A 13,900-nucleotide genomic window follows, 5' to 3' on the forward strand; every position below is an offset into this window, starting at 1 on the left:
GTTTTCTTAACTTTATGGCTCTGCTCGGCGACACCGTAGGATCATTCCGCTCCTTTGGGCACCCATGGCCTTCCCTGACGTGTCGGAGGTATGTCTGTGGCACGTTATACATCCAATAGACCGAGAGATAACCACGTGGCTGTGCTCATATGCTGCCTAACCACACTTCCAGTACCCCTCTCGCGTTGAGGATGGATTGCACAACGGCTTCGTGTGGGTTTCTCACTTGACGACAGTGCAGGAGTCAGTGGAGAATCCGATCTTCAACCTGGTCCTGTCCGCACCCTCACCGATGCTGAGTACGATGTGAATGGTTTCGCTTCGTGGTCAGCTGGGCCAAAAGTGACCTGCACCCGCCATGTTGGGCTGTCCAACGCCGCGATGTTCACACGTCTGATTCGACCGCGGGTGTCCCCGAATGCAGGTCCACTCGCAAGCCCCGCGCCTTCATGCCGCCATTGCTTCTGCGTTGTTGAATATCATTGGCCCCCAACCTAGTCAAAGCGCATGGGTTTCAAATTATCGTTGAGAAGCAAGTACTAGGGTACGTACCTGGGGTGCAGTGTCACAAGTGGTTCGCTTGAGCTTATACGAATACACTGTGAATCATGTTGCGCCACTGTACCACCGTCTCTCCTATTTTCATTCTGACGTCTTCCAGTTCCGTGGGTTACCTGTGACGTAGTACCCGCGAGAGGATGTCCGATCTCGGCGAGATAAGATACGGGTAGATAAGATAACCCACTTGGCAGGATAAGGTACCTACCCACATTATTATTAGCGGATTGCCATGTAACTGGGGAAGTGGGGTCGTAATCCAGTTGATGATTTGCCGTATTCGCATGCTGCGTTGCCATCAACACGCGAAATCCCAAGTAAACACGACTGACTACAGCAACAACAAGTCTTGCTGGCCAAATCCCGAATATTCTCGAGTTAAATTCGTACGACAATGACATTGAAACTATAACACTATGGACTCGACCTCCTCAGCACAAAGAAAAATCGAGCTACAAGCCCCAGAAGACCTCACGTACCTCCTCGAAAACGCGCGGCGCATAGCCAAACGTCACCTCGACGATGCCCTACCTCCCATAAAGGGCGCCGCGCCCGAAGACGACGAGCTCAGGATACAGATGGAGAAATACCTCAGCCAAGTCCGTTCCCCTCCCTCGTTCGCTTCCTCCCAGCAGTCCCCGACACCCATGCACTAGCTAACCCTCTGCCACATGACCGGCATCGCAGTACATAAACAAAACCTTCACCCTTGCCGCCCCGAGTCTATCTATCAACGGTTTCGACGCCGATCCCGCCGTATTCCTTGCATCGAACGGGGCGCTGGGCGCAGAAAGCGACACCCCGCAAGAGCCGCAGGTGGAGTACGAGCCCTGGGACGGACGACTGCGAGACCGCGTAGAAGACCTGGCACGACAGGAGGAGGAGCTCCTCAACGAAATCGCGGCGCTGAAGAAGTCCGTGCCTGCTTCCGTGGCGGCGGCGTACGCGCAACGGTTACGAGAGGAAGCGGCGCGTGACGAGGAGGCGTTGCGGGAGTGGAAGAAGCAACCCGTTCCCCAAGAGGTGACGCTGGACGTCGGCTTGCTGGAGCGGCAGGAGGCTGTGGAGGATGCACATAGGAGGGCTGTGGAGGGACTGGGCAGGGTCAAGAGGGAAATGCCTGCAACGGTTGCTCGCATGGAGAGGGCAAGGGTTGCGGGGGAATACGTTGTCACGGAAGGGTCCTGATGCTTTGCGTTGTTCGTTTTTGGTCAGGTCCAACACGTTGGAGATAGGGATAATTATAATAACTTTACGAGCCCCAGCTGCGGCAACCATGAACAACTGCCGGTTCTATAGGCCACAGTTCCTGCCTGCTACGTTGAACCGGCCCTATATTTCAAGTCGATATTCACTCCGTCAAGGTCAGTACCAGGTAGACCAATTAAACTGCTCTCGTGCACTGGGCAGTTGGCCTACATGTATCCGCCATGAAAGAAAACGTGTATCTCTTCTGGTCGTTATAGCTGTCCTCTTGAACAATTAACGCCCTAGATGTCTAAAATCTCGTCTTAAACAACTGAAACCGACCATGTACGGAACTCTGAGGTTGATGTCATCATCTCCGCAAAACTGCGCCCTTGCCACTATGAAATGATGCCAGAGCGACGAGCACTGGCGTCTGTGTCTGGCGTACCATCGGGATGGGTTAATGCAGCGATAGTCGATAGCTCCTAAGAGGAACCAGCACCGTCGGCAGTCTCCGTCTTCTGGTTGTCGGTAGGCTCCGTCTTCTGGGTGTCGGTAGGCTCCGTCTTCTGGGTGACGGCAGTCTCCGTCTTCTGGGTGAGTTTTGGATCCTTCGCAGTGCCCTCGAGCTTTTCCATGGCAGCGTCTTTCTTAGCCTTATCTTCCCACCACGCCGGTTTCTTCCATTGCTCGTCCGTCCATGGTCCAGCGTCGCTTCTACGGCAGGCCTCGAGCCTTCTCTTTTCGTTGGTCTCATTGAGTTCGGCTTGACCAATCTTCTCTCCTTCTTTGGGTACATAGGGTTCGTATGGGCACTGGCAAGTACCGCCAAGTTCCTTGGGCAGATTCTCGGCATCAATCTGCTTGAGGAGTTCCTTGGAGTAGTCATCGCCAAGGATATGGATCTTCTTGACGGTGACGGGGTCAAGATAGCCCTTGATCACGGACCAAACATAGGAGAATCCCCAGGGAGCATTAATGATGTAGAGCTTTCCGAGGCGCTCGGGGTAGTAATTTTGAGAAATAACAGAGGCCTGCTTGACGTACTCGTAGACCTGAGTCGCACTCCGGATTCCGACATCCTTAAGGTCCATGATCGTACAGCACGTCTCGACAACATAACCGAACCTCCGAGAGCAGGCAGGAAAGCGCGGATCAGCACACTTCTCGTACTCGACGGCGAGGTTGTCTAGCATGCGTGCATCGCTCGTGATTTTCCGCATCTCGCTGAGGTTAATTTTGCCAAGTTTCTCGATGTAGATGGGTCGTCCATCCTGTCGGGGTACGCGGGAATCAGATAAAGATGAAATGATGGCTGCCGAGGGGAGTGATCGCGTTTACCTTGTCTGTTTTGTGGTAGAACTGCGGGTAGTACTTGGCCATTTTGTCCTTCTCGACATAGTCCCAGGTCGGAACCAGGTCGTCCAGCATCGTCTCCTTTCTCCACTTCTCGCACTCGATGAACCTACACCGCTAGTCAGCTCCATGACTTCTGCCGCGTCTCTTGGATTTTCCAAACTTACATTTGCTTTGCGGCGTTGACATCGAACTTCCTGGCTCGCAAGAACCGCAGCTGACTCTCCGTTAGCGCATGGTACATCAGGCGTTATCCCATGATGCATAACTGGTTAATGGCGTACCAAGGTTGGTGTGTCGAGGCGATCCTTATACTCGTCTTTTAGGGCCGAGCGCAGCTCAGCCAGGCGGTCCTTCTGCTCTTGCGTGAGGTATCCAAGATACCCTCTGCTGAGCTCTACCTTGTCGGGCTCCTTGACCTTGTGTTCGACCTTGTGTGTTCCGTCCGCATTCACTTCGTTCAGTCCGTAGACTTCCATGAACTTCGCGTCATAGTCCACATTAAACTCAGACGCCATAATGGTCAATATTGCAGTGATTCGAATGGAGACCGAGTAGATAAATGAAACAGAAGCGACCTAAAGGTTTTCGGCAAATGGATGTGGCAGAAATCAAGTTATGTGAGCAGTAGAGGAATCCTGTCGATCGCCAATCTAGTCGGTAGATGAAGGAGAGAATTTGCTCTGGGACTCAGTATATATACGGATACGTATAGAGTTATCCCTTCCCCTCAGTTCGGTCATGGCGCCCCGCTGAATCCTTATTATGTAAGACCTACGCACCGGGCATGCTGTGTACAAAGTTACGAATAATCCCATCTAATTGATACAGTATCCATTTTGAATACCTACCTCCTCTGCCTTGGAGTTGTTCAAATACGCTTCAAATTGGTTGTACCGTTTGAGGTTGTGACACCATATTGTGAGACAGTGCCGAGGTTGGTGTGTACACTACATTATTCCCATCCAACCCCTGAAAGAACCAACTAATCAAGGGTGTATAAAGGCTGAGGCTGCGAACTACCTACTGCATTCTACAACTGTGTAACGAGCTTAAATCGATGTTGATAATTATAAATCGGGATATTTTGGGATAAGACCAGCCGCCCCCACAGGCGTTGTGTTTCTACCCATGTATTCGTATTCGCTTGCTCGCCTTTTTCTTTTCACTGTATCACCTTCGCCGTGACGGTGGTGTCGTTAAGTGTTATTAAGGGGAAAGAAACCGAGGTGACGCGTAAGCGTAGGAATAATATCAGGTATTAATGCCCTTGCGCACTTCGGGGTAGGATAGGGACATTTTACACCGAGGAGGTAATCCGTTGGGAAATTGGGAAATTTCCTTCACTCCGCCAACGAGCGTCATCCGACATTAGAAATGTCAAAACATTCAACGTAGACAATTTGCTGTCGGTGCCAGCCGGAAGTGGTCCGACTCGGCGTACGTTCAACCTTGCCTCACGGGCAAAGGACATCTGTTCCGTTTCAAGATGGTCTCCGCCTGGGAGTGAACTGAGTTACGGTGACTCGGTGCAGTGCATGATCAAATAAATCTACCCCAGTTGTTCATCAGGTATTCGATTCGGCTTCCTCCTTATCTTTATCTTCAATCTCCTTTTCTTTGCGTTTTTGCACAACTTCCCAGTTATACACCCTTGCAACTGCGACTTCCATGGTCTAGTTCGATTTGGTTAGTACTGTGATTTAACACACTTATCAGGCCAACGAACCGTAATCTGCTCTCGTAGGAAATCCAGGTCTTCGTCGCAGTTAGACAGACTCTGCTTCGCCGTAGACAGTTTCGATTCTAGCAATGTTTCGGCTTCGTCGATTGGGTACGAGAGCATCACGTTCGCCTACACCATACCATCAGCCGCTGCCCAAAACTCCGGTCTAACAACATGTAGAGCTCGTAGACTAACGCCAAGCCAAATGTAAACCTCGTCTGTCGGTGGGATCATGGCGTTCGTGTAAAGGGTATCATTCAATTCGAAGGTGGTTTCGATTGGCTCGGTGTCATCCTGCGTCGCTGAAAGTTAGTAACAGTGACAAAATTGAAAGGATAGAAGCAACAAATTTCGGCACCTTTCTAAGCTTCAGAAAGCGCACAGAGTCCAATGTCTTCTGAATGTCGGGTATCTTCTCCTTCAAACCGGTCTTCCTCTTCTGAAGATTCAGTTCCATGAATTGGTATTTTCTGCGTGAAATCCGTTGTTAATTCCACGGTCTGCAAGGACCTTCATCTCGCGCGGAAGAATGTGCTTATGGGTATGCGCGTCTAGGTTCCTAGATGAAATTTCTGTACTGAGAAAAGAATAGCTCACGAAATCATCTCCTGGAAATTACGGAGCGTCGGCTCGACATCTGCGCGTGATGTGACATAGTCCTCGACCTTGTCGACAAAAGGCGCATACGGGATACCCCGCGGGTTGGTCGGGGTAGTATCTTTCCTGGAATAATACCACAGGTTAATTCCCAACGAGCACAGTAGTGGGGGATGCACACTCACTGCCCGATTTGCTTGTTTTTCTCTGTTGTCGACATAGTATAGTCAAGCCATTTGTTGTGGATAAAGCGACTGGGTGGAGGGAAACGCGGGGTAGGAAAAAGTTTCCGAGATCCAAACGGGCAGTCGTCAGGCTATCAATACGTTGTACACCCTAATTACTGCGATGTGCCTGGAAGATCAATGAGGGGCCATGACTGCTCACCGAGGTGTGGTAGATGGGTCAGGTGACCTGCAGTTGTTCTAATGTATTAATGATGTTCGTTGATAATAAGCTACCTTTATTTGCGGTTCGAGTTATTCCGACTGTACCACTTGGTTATTCCGACTGTATAGACCCTTCGATATAGATCCTTTCGCAACTACGGTCGCAAACCACTTCGACGTCTTTTTATTAATTTGATCGCTCGGACTTAATTAACGGATAGCTTGTTCGTTCGATCGAGCAAATAGCAGCAGTAGCAGTAACTCCTCTTCTTCATCTTCCTCTTCGTCTTCCGCGTCCAAGCCCACGCCTACGCGACCGCGGCTATCTTGTTCTTACTTTATATAATGAGGTAACGGAACGCGCTGCCTCTATCTGTAGATTGTCGATGTAGATTGATAATGAGGAAGATTGTCAGACAGATTAACAGGAAGATAAGGGTCTATGCCTGAACTACAGTCGGAATAACTCGAACCTTGATATTTGTATACTTCGTAAGTGAACATAATAAAAAGAATGCTATGTATATAAATATAATGAATGCCAATACAAATGAGGTCTAAATAGCAGAAAATTTCTCGCGTATGGCATAAACTGTCTGTTGTAGATAGAGATTGTTGGTTCTCTGTCGCGCCCTACTAGTACGACAAGGGATTACGGTGAAAATCAGCAGTGAATATGTAGGGGGGGTTTTCCGGCACCCCATGTAGACGCTCTCTCTGTGTGCACCAATCGTCTGGTGCGTCCACAGGAAGGCAAAACGAAGCCGGTGCCCCTGCTCGCCGGGCCAGTAATTCCCGCAGCCAAACCCGCTCAAAGCTGTTGGGTTGTACCAGCTCAACTGGGGACATGCCCTCCTTATCGCGTGCGGTGATATCTGCGCCCCTTTCTATGAGTACCCGGGCAGACTGGTAGCGTCTGTCGGCATAAGCAAGATGGAGAGCTGTCCGGCCGTCATCTCGGCGGGCGTCAATCTCAGCACCATTTTCAAGCAAGGCAAGTAGAATTTCTGGATGTCGGTTTGGATGCCGCGATCCCTCGATCCGCACGCCCAAGACCGTGTGGAGTGGCGTCTCATCTCTTGGCGTCCGAGCATTGACATCCGCACCATTTTCAACCAGTCTCTTTACTACTGGCCCGTGTCCGGATTGCCGGGGGTCCAGATGATGCAACACCTGCCAGCCTTGATTGTTGGGCAACGTGCAACTGGCACCGAGCTCAACGAGCGTGTTGACGAAATCGATGCGAAACTGAACTGCAGTCGTGAGAGGTGTATTCCCATCAGCATCCTGTGTGTTTACGTCGATTCTTTCGGCAAGTCTTTTCAATAATCCGATAGAAAACCCTCGCCGTTCTTCTGCCAGGGCCCAGTGGAGGAGCGTTTTGCCATCGCGGTACCGAATCGTCGCATCTGCGCCCTGGTCAACCAAGAAAGTTGCCTTTTCGTCGGCTTCCTCTTGGGACGAAACAGCGCACATCAGCGGCGTTACTCCATCATTGGCCATGGCGTCGATGTCAAGCCCATGGTTTACCAGGAGATGGGTGAGCTCAACGCCACCACCGTCGCAGATGTTATGTAATGCAGTCCGTCCGTCCCGGTCTCGTGCATTCCAGGCATCTTTGGGAAGATGGTCCAACAATGCCCGTACGACTGAAACCGATGGACTTTTCCTGGAGCAGGCGAGGTGAAGGGCAGTCCGCCCGCCCTGGTCCCGTGCATTTATGATGTCTTTGGGAAGGTTGTCAAGCAACATCTGTACGATTGAAACTGATGGACTTCCGGAACAGGCGAGGTGAAGAGCAGTCTGCCCGTCCTGGTCCCGTGCATTTATGATGTCTTTGGGAAGGTTGTCAAGCAACATCTGTACGATTGAAACTGATGGAAATTGCCTGGCGCAGGCGACGTGAAAGGCTGTCCGTCCATGGCTATCCATCGCTCTCCTATCCACACCATGGGCAAGAAGCTCCTTCACAACGGCCTCGTGTTTGCTTGAAGCAAATTCGAGGAGGGCAGTTCGTCCAAGGCTATTCCGGGCCTCTGGATCGCAATGTTTCAGGAGTAGTCGAAGCATCTCCAGCTGCAACTCAGCCGACTGAGGCCAAGAACTATCACAGAGGCTGGAGAGTGATCGTATTCTGCGACTGCTCCTCGGGTCGCCACCATACTCCAATACGAGCGCAACTTCGACGGCATTACATGCGTCGTAGAGGGCTCGTTGAATGTGTGCTTCGGATAGGTCGCTGTGGCATGTTTCAAGTAGCATTCTCTTTAATTCCACTCCCCGTAAGGTTCCAAAGGGCGTTTGGCCTCGATTATCCATCATCATGGGCGTTTCGACTCTGTGCCGAAGCAGAGCCGCCAACGTTTCTGGATTCGGAGCCACGTGGAACGGTGTCTGACCCGAGGTCGTACATGTGATCGATAGTGGGTTTGCGGATCCGTTGGACTTCTCGTGAACAATCAAATCCTCAACCACTGTGGCCATGCCCCGCGTCGCGGCAATAAATAGCGGACGGGGAAGTGAAGGATAATCGGGGTGAGACACGGGAGTTGTACTAGCTCCTTTCTGGAGAAGGAGGGGAACTATGGCTTGCATGGAATTCAGTTGCATTTCCACGATCAAGTCCAACGGGTAGTACATCCCCCAGGAGTGGTTTGGGTTGGCACCATTCTCGAGGAGGTCCTTCGCGAGCTCAAGGTGCTCCCCGATGACTGCAGCAAGCAGAGGAGGGAGCGGTTGGGTGAGTTTGTCCTCACACTCGATCTCCGGGAGGTATAAGTCCTTCCAAGAGTCATCCTTCCTGACAGCTTCCATCACTTGCGGTCTATGACCTACAGCTGCCTTCAAGCTAAGCGTGCTAAGGCTGCTAGGGAGAAGAAAGTACCGGCTTGGATGGAACCGGTACACAGCAAACCAGGAGAGACAGAGTCCCTCTGACGGGTCGCAGAGGCGCTCGTAGTCGGATTCGAGATGAGAAGGGACGGGGCCCAACATTCGGATGTGCTCTGTCCAATTCAAGGATGCATAAATGACAAAGGGAAATCCGGTGTCCTTCGATTCGTCGACGCCCATGCCGAGATCTAGACAGATACTTTTGATCGGCAGCGTGTCGTTGACCAAAACGGGTTGCCCACTCTCGTCTATAAGGTCGCTGAAGAGTAGCACTCGCATGCAAGCTTCCAAGATGGTAGTGTGTGCTTGGTCTAGGCTAATCGAACCCTGCCACGTCAAACATGGCGTTGGCGACGTACTAGGCGGCATCTGAAGGAAGAATTCGCGGGCGGTCTCGTGGAGGAAGTGAATCCTACTCTTTTCGATGACGATGAAGAGCCCACACCACTGCCTAAGGATGTTCTCGAAGGCATCATCATCGACCAGGTCGTCCTTCAGCTCCTGGTACGAAGTCATGGATGGGGACACGTGGAGAGCCGCGTTCATCTCTCGCACTGTCAAAGGTCGTCGCGCAGCAATGACGATTTCCATGATTTTCTTGATCTTGTCCTTGTTGGCAGCGGTGCTGATGATCTTGTCGTATGCCTCGTTCACGCTCTGCGGCAGTTCCGAGATGAGCTTCTCGACGTTGGATAGAGAGGGCAAGAACTCGTTGGCGCCTCTCCTCGGCCGCAGGGACTCGAAGATGAGTCGGACCCAGAGGTAGGTAGGGTTCCTGACTTGGAGCATCTTCTCCTGCAAGCGCGCCTTCGCGTTGGGTGACCACGCGCTGCCAAGAGTCGGGATAAGGCTTTTCACAACGAGCTCAACCTCGTCCGCGATGATGGAGACGGAACCGCCTAATTCTCCGAATACCCGGTAAACGGGCCCTTCCGGCGAAGCCTCGACCGCCTCGGTGATGTAGCTGTAGGCTCGGGTGGTCATGGAGATCTTGAGTCTCCCGTTTTTGTAGTGCCGACCGATGAATTCCGCCACGTCTTCCGGGCACTGGTCCAAAGCATCCAGCACAAGAGCCACCGGCCCACTGTCGTTTCTGGAAGTCGTGTCCTCCAACACGCGCCACAGTACGTCGGGCCTTGTGGCCAGTGCATCTTTATGAAGCCGGTAAGCCGAAATTGCATGCCTGAGCAGGTCTTCCCTCGCGGTGAAGAGCTGGTGAAGGATGGTGCAGAGAAACTGCGTGATTCCGTGCTGGTCGAAGAAAAAGTAGCACACGGTCTTGTGGCCGGCATCCGGGAGAGCAGAGTCGATCAGGTACTTGGAGATGACGGACTTCCCGCAACCTGGGTTGCCAGAGATGAGCAGCAGGCCGGACGGCTCTTCCAGCCATTTCTGGTAGTTGCTGTTCTGGAGCAACCATTTGCCCGTCCCCTCAACCAGCTCCGGGTTGAGGTCTTTGATGGTCTCGGGGCTTGTGCCGTAGGAAGGGAGATTTTTGGTGAGAAGCTGCATGATCTTTTCCTTCTCGTCTTCGGGCTTGGGGACCACGGCGTCGTGAACTTCCTGGACCAGGGCCAGCTGGTCTTTCTGAAGTTCGTTGTTCTCCTTGGTGAGGCCGAGGCTGTCTTTGGTGAGTTCGATGTTGTCCTTGGTGAGTTTGAGGTTGTCCTTGGCGAGTTCGAGATTGTCCTTGTTAAGTTTGAGTGCCTGAAGCATCAACTCGGTCACTTGGGTGAGCTGCACGGGCACATCCTTCACCTTCTCTCTGATCTCGGCCAACTTCATAAGGGTTTTGGTCAAGCCGATGGTTTGACTGAACGTCCTGACGTCCTTGTCCCGGCTTTTGATGGTGTCGATCATGGTGGCCCACTTGGTTGGTCGTAAGATATAATCGGTGCTTCTTTGGAAACGGCTGCTGTGGAAACAGAGAGCAGTGTGGATTTGGAATTTCAGGACCGCCTTATATAGCTCGAGGATTCGCTCCCGGAGCTTGGGCAGCTGGTCTGTGTCACCACAACTTCCCAACAGCTCTTTCTCATGTGCGACGTAGTACTCAGTAAGCGCCGACACCTCTTCGAAACCAGAGTCACGAGCTCGCCTTGCCTCGACGGGATTCGTGAGCAGAGGAAATGTCAAAGACACAGCAGCCCAGACAAGGGTAGATTCAAGGGAGGCTTGGGAAGTCCTGGCGGCCCAAGTTTGGAACCACTCAAGGAACTTCGCCCCCTTTTCGGCTTTGTCTCGGAAGTCGACCTCCCAAGTAGCGACTCGGAGCTTTATTGCCTGTTCTTTCAAGGACTGCTGTCCAATTTTTAGAACCTCTTCCATCTGCTGGCGCCGGGTCTTCCACTCCCTGGCAATGCAGTTCTTTTCCGAGTCGATGGTACCATGGTCTGGGTGGTCCCCTTCCACTGATTCCCCTGATTTCCCTGACAGTTGCGTACGGTATTAGAGACGTTGTGATGCGGTAAGATATGTATGCATATGCCACCCTTACTGACCGTTGTTCTGGGCGTTCAGCTTGGAAGAGAGCAGCTGCTCGAACTTCTCGACGTACTCCTGGCGCTGTCCGCCTTCTTCGCGCAGCTCATCATACGCAATGTCCCATAGAGTGCCGGACGTGGCGTATGGAAGAGCCGAGACGACAGCCACGACATCGGAGCGGATGGAAATCGAGCTCCCCTGTGGTGAAGGCGTGTCTTGTACCCGTTGGCATGGGCTGGTGGGTCGAGAGCCGTGAGGCGAATCGTGCTTTACCTCGAGGTATTTGGATCCGTCCTTGGAAGGCGAGCGAGATTTCTTCCGTCGACCAAAGAGTTTGTTGAGACTCCTTGACGAGAGTCTCTTTATTAGAGACGAAGAAGAACGGGTACTTGACACCACCTCCGGCTCGACGAGAGTGGTGTCAGTATCGAACTGGCGTATCTTGGGAATCGAAACCGACCGAGAGGAAGCCATCCTGACATCCGTGCCGTGATGCGAATCAAACGAGGACGGGCGGTCGACGGGATGACCTGGGGATTATGAACCAGCACGGCGTCCCCTCCCAGCAGGGCAGCGTGGGCCCAATGCTGTTGGGGGTCGGCGTCTCTGCCATGCATACCGTGGTCCGCATTGGAAGGCCAGGCAAACCCCAAGGCGTTGGGCGGCATGAACCACCACGGGCTTGGGTATTCTCCCACCATACGGTCCTATACGGTCCCATACGGCCTCCCAATAGCTGCCCGTAAATGGGGCCCTGGCTACCTGACGGACATGGAAGTTCTATATTTGACATGCTCATAATAGAGGTGAGTTCTACTTGTCAACTCATAATACCCGCTGGCCAGGCGCCTAGGTAACTGTCCGCCACTAGACCAAACGGGGACCCTTGCATATTTGGGCTATTCAAGAGAGGATAGTCCTTTGTGTACTGAGTGAAGGCCTTTGTGATTCATCATAAGCTTTTGTTGGCTTGATGATCTTGGTTTCCGTGCCTTTCCTCCCCTCGCCACTTCGCCGTGCTTGTGAGTCCGTGGCCGGGAAAAAGGGCATTCGAGTTTCGCTACTGAAGCGAGCTGTACTGCCCCAAGTCAACGACAACGGGGGCTACAAATTGACGAGTAAAACAAAGGAGTTGGCGAGTCTCGAGTTTGGTGGTCGGTGCCCCACACGGGCCAACCTGATCGGTGATTCTATTCGCTCTCTTCTTCGCTGTTCTTTGTAGGTGGAGTTGCAGGGGGCCAGAAAGCGTCCAGGCCGTAGAACCCAACGCGACTGGTTGCCACTTTCAAAATAGCCGCGCACTCCTGAGTCGGCGCTTGCGAGGGGAGGATGGCCAGCTTTTCTAGCTTTCTAACCCGACTGCCCTTATAGGCCGCAAATGTGAGTTTGCCTCGCGGCGGCTATTTGGAATCCTGCTACCCGACAATTTGACTGTTCAACGGGTCGGCGGGGGCCAAGGCCGGCGAAGAGGCAATATTGAGTCTCGGTTGTTGGGAGGTGCAGCGTGGAGGGTCGGAGCGAGATGCGTGTGGCTATGGAGACTGTGGGTAATCCCAGAATGAACTGGGTCTTCCATTTCCTCTGGCCATCGGCAACCGCTGGATTCTGTAACGTTAGTTCGTGGCCTCCCGGGTGGTCCAGACGTTAAGACGAGAAAATAAGCTGGCCATGTGTTGCACTATTTGCTGCACACTACACAGCCCAAGCGCCCGCTGCAATGGTACGGTCCCTGATAATCGACTGGGTAGCGATGGTCCTGGATCATATCATGATTGTCTCGGCCGATAGACGTGAATCTCGTATCTGGGGGATCCTAGGGGCCCAGCGTGAGCAATTAGCGCCGACTACATAGGTTGCGGCTGAAGGAACTCGACGTCAAACTAAGATGCATACCTATTGGCAGAATAACCACGGTCAGGTCGTACCAACTCGTCGGATGGAGTGGTTCGGATCGTGTTCCATCTAGTGTGGAAAGGGAGCACACGATCCGACCGACGGTTACACGCCACCCACAGCCACACATAACGCTGTTCCGCAACTTCCGCACGGAGAGTGTGGCGCATGCCTTGTGGTTTTCTGGTCGGCATGAGAACCTCGTGAAAAGTACTTTGTATGAAGTACAGATGTACGTTGTACGTCATTTCGCTGCGGGTCTGCCTTGATTCTGCGCCTTTTAACACGATTTCAATTAAGCGGGTATAGGATAAACAAGTCAAACCAGGCTGATTGGTCCGGTCCAATGAATCCGGGGGTTCCTGAACCGATGTGGGTGGGTTCTCCCAACGAGGATCGCCTAAGGGTCCATGTTAATCAGGAGTACCGGTCTTCCGCCACCCCCTGCTCGGTCTTCCGGGTCTTCTTAAACCCTTTCGGGCTAGAATAATCCACTATATCTCTATAAGCCGAAATTAGGTGGGATTTTAAGGTTTTTCTATATACATATACATAAATAAAAGAATAAGTACAAGGAACGCTATATAATTACCTTAGCCCGTTATTAAAGCCACCACCACTCTACCTATAACCATAATATCCACCCTATTAGTGTTACTATTATAATAGCTATTACTACTATAATTAATACTGCTACTACTACGAGTACTGCTACTACTGCCGATAGCTCGGCGGCTCTTATTATAACGGCCTAATCCAAAACTAACTACCGGGCGCCTATTAATTTAATAGGGGCGGCTCGAACTAAGGCTCGAGC

The 13,900-nt window shown here is 52.1% G+C and overlaps 2 protein-coding genes across 2 annotated transcripts; one reads left to right on the top strand and one right to left on the bottom strand.

The window, feature by feature from the left end:
* Positions 1-848: 848 nt before the first annotated feature.
* ACRALDRAFT_2128240 (uncharacterized protein) lies at positions 849-1,740 on the top strand (the record flags this gene model as incomplete). The annotated part of the gene is made up of 2 exons (XM_071023953.1): positions 849-1,157; positions 1,246-1,740. Coding segments are annotated over exons 1-2 (678 nt in total), but the record flags the coding sequence as incomplete, so codon positions are not given.
* Positions 1,741-4,180: 2,440 nt separating this feature from the next.
* On the bottom strand, positions 4,181-5,799 carry ACRALDRAFT_1066173 (uncharacterized protein). Its single transcript, XM_071017293.1, has 6 exons — positions 5,611-5,799; positions 5,426-5,551; positions 5,187-5,298; positions 5,024-5,122; positions 4,832-4,957; positions 4,181-4,778 (listed from the first exon to the last, which is right to left on the bottom strand). The coding sequence occupies exons 1-6, from the start codon at positions 5,643-5,645 to the stop codon at positions 4,671-4,673; spliced, it is 606 nt and encodes a 201-aa protein (XP_070871136.1). The 5' UTR covers positions 5,646-5,799; the 3' UTR covers positions 4,181-4,670.
* Positions 5,800-13,900: the final 8,101 nt, after the last annotated feature.

The sequence above is a fragment of the Sodiomyces alcalophilus genome (assembly GCF_042370955.1).
Source record: "Sodiomyces alcalophilus JCM 7366 unplaced genomic scaffold ACRALscaffold_10, whole genome shotgun sequence".
NCBI lineage: Eukaryota > Fungi > Ascomycota > Sordariomycetes > Glomerellales > Plectosphaerellaceae > Sodiomyces > Sodiomyces alcalophilus.

What these genes read in the sequence shown, in the direction of transcription:
- ACRALDRAFT_1066173 (XM_071017293.1), bottom strand. Translation starts at nt 5,645, where the DNA reads ATGTCGACAACAGAGAAAAACAAGCAAATCGGGCA. An exon ending in AAAAACAAGCAAATCGGGCA is followed by an intron (nt 5,552 to 5,610) that starts GTGAGTGTGCAT and finishes GTATTATTCCAG; the next exon opens with GAAAGATACTACCCCGACCA. An exon ending in AGGTTTACATTTGGCTTGGC is followed by an intron (nt 4,958 to 5,023) that starts GTTAGTCTACGA and finishes GGTATGGTGTAG; the next exon opens with GCGAACGTGATGCTCTCGTA.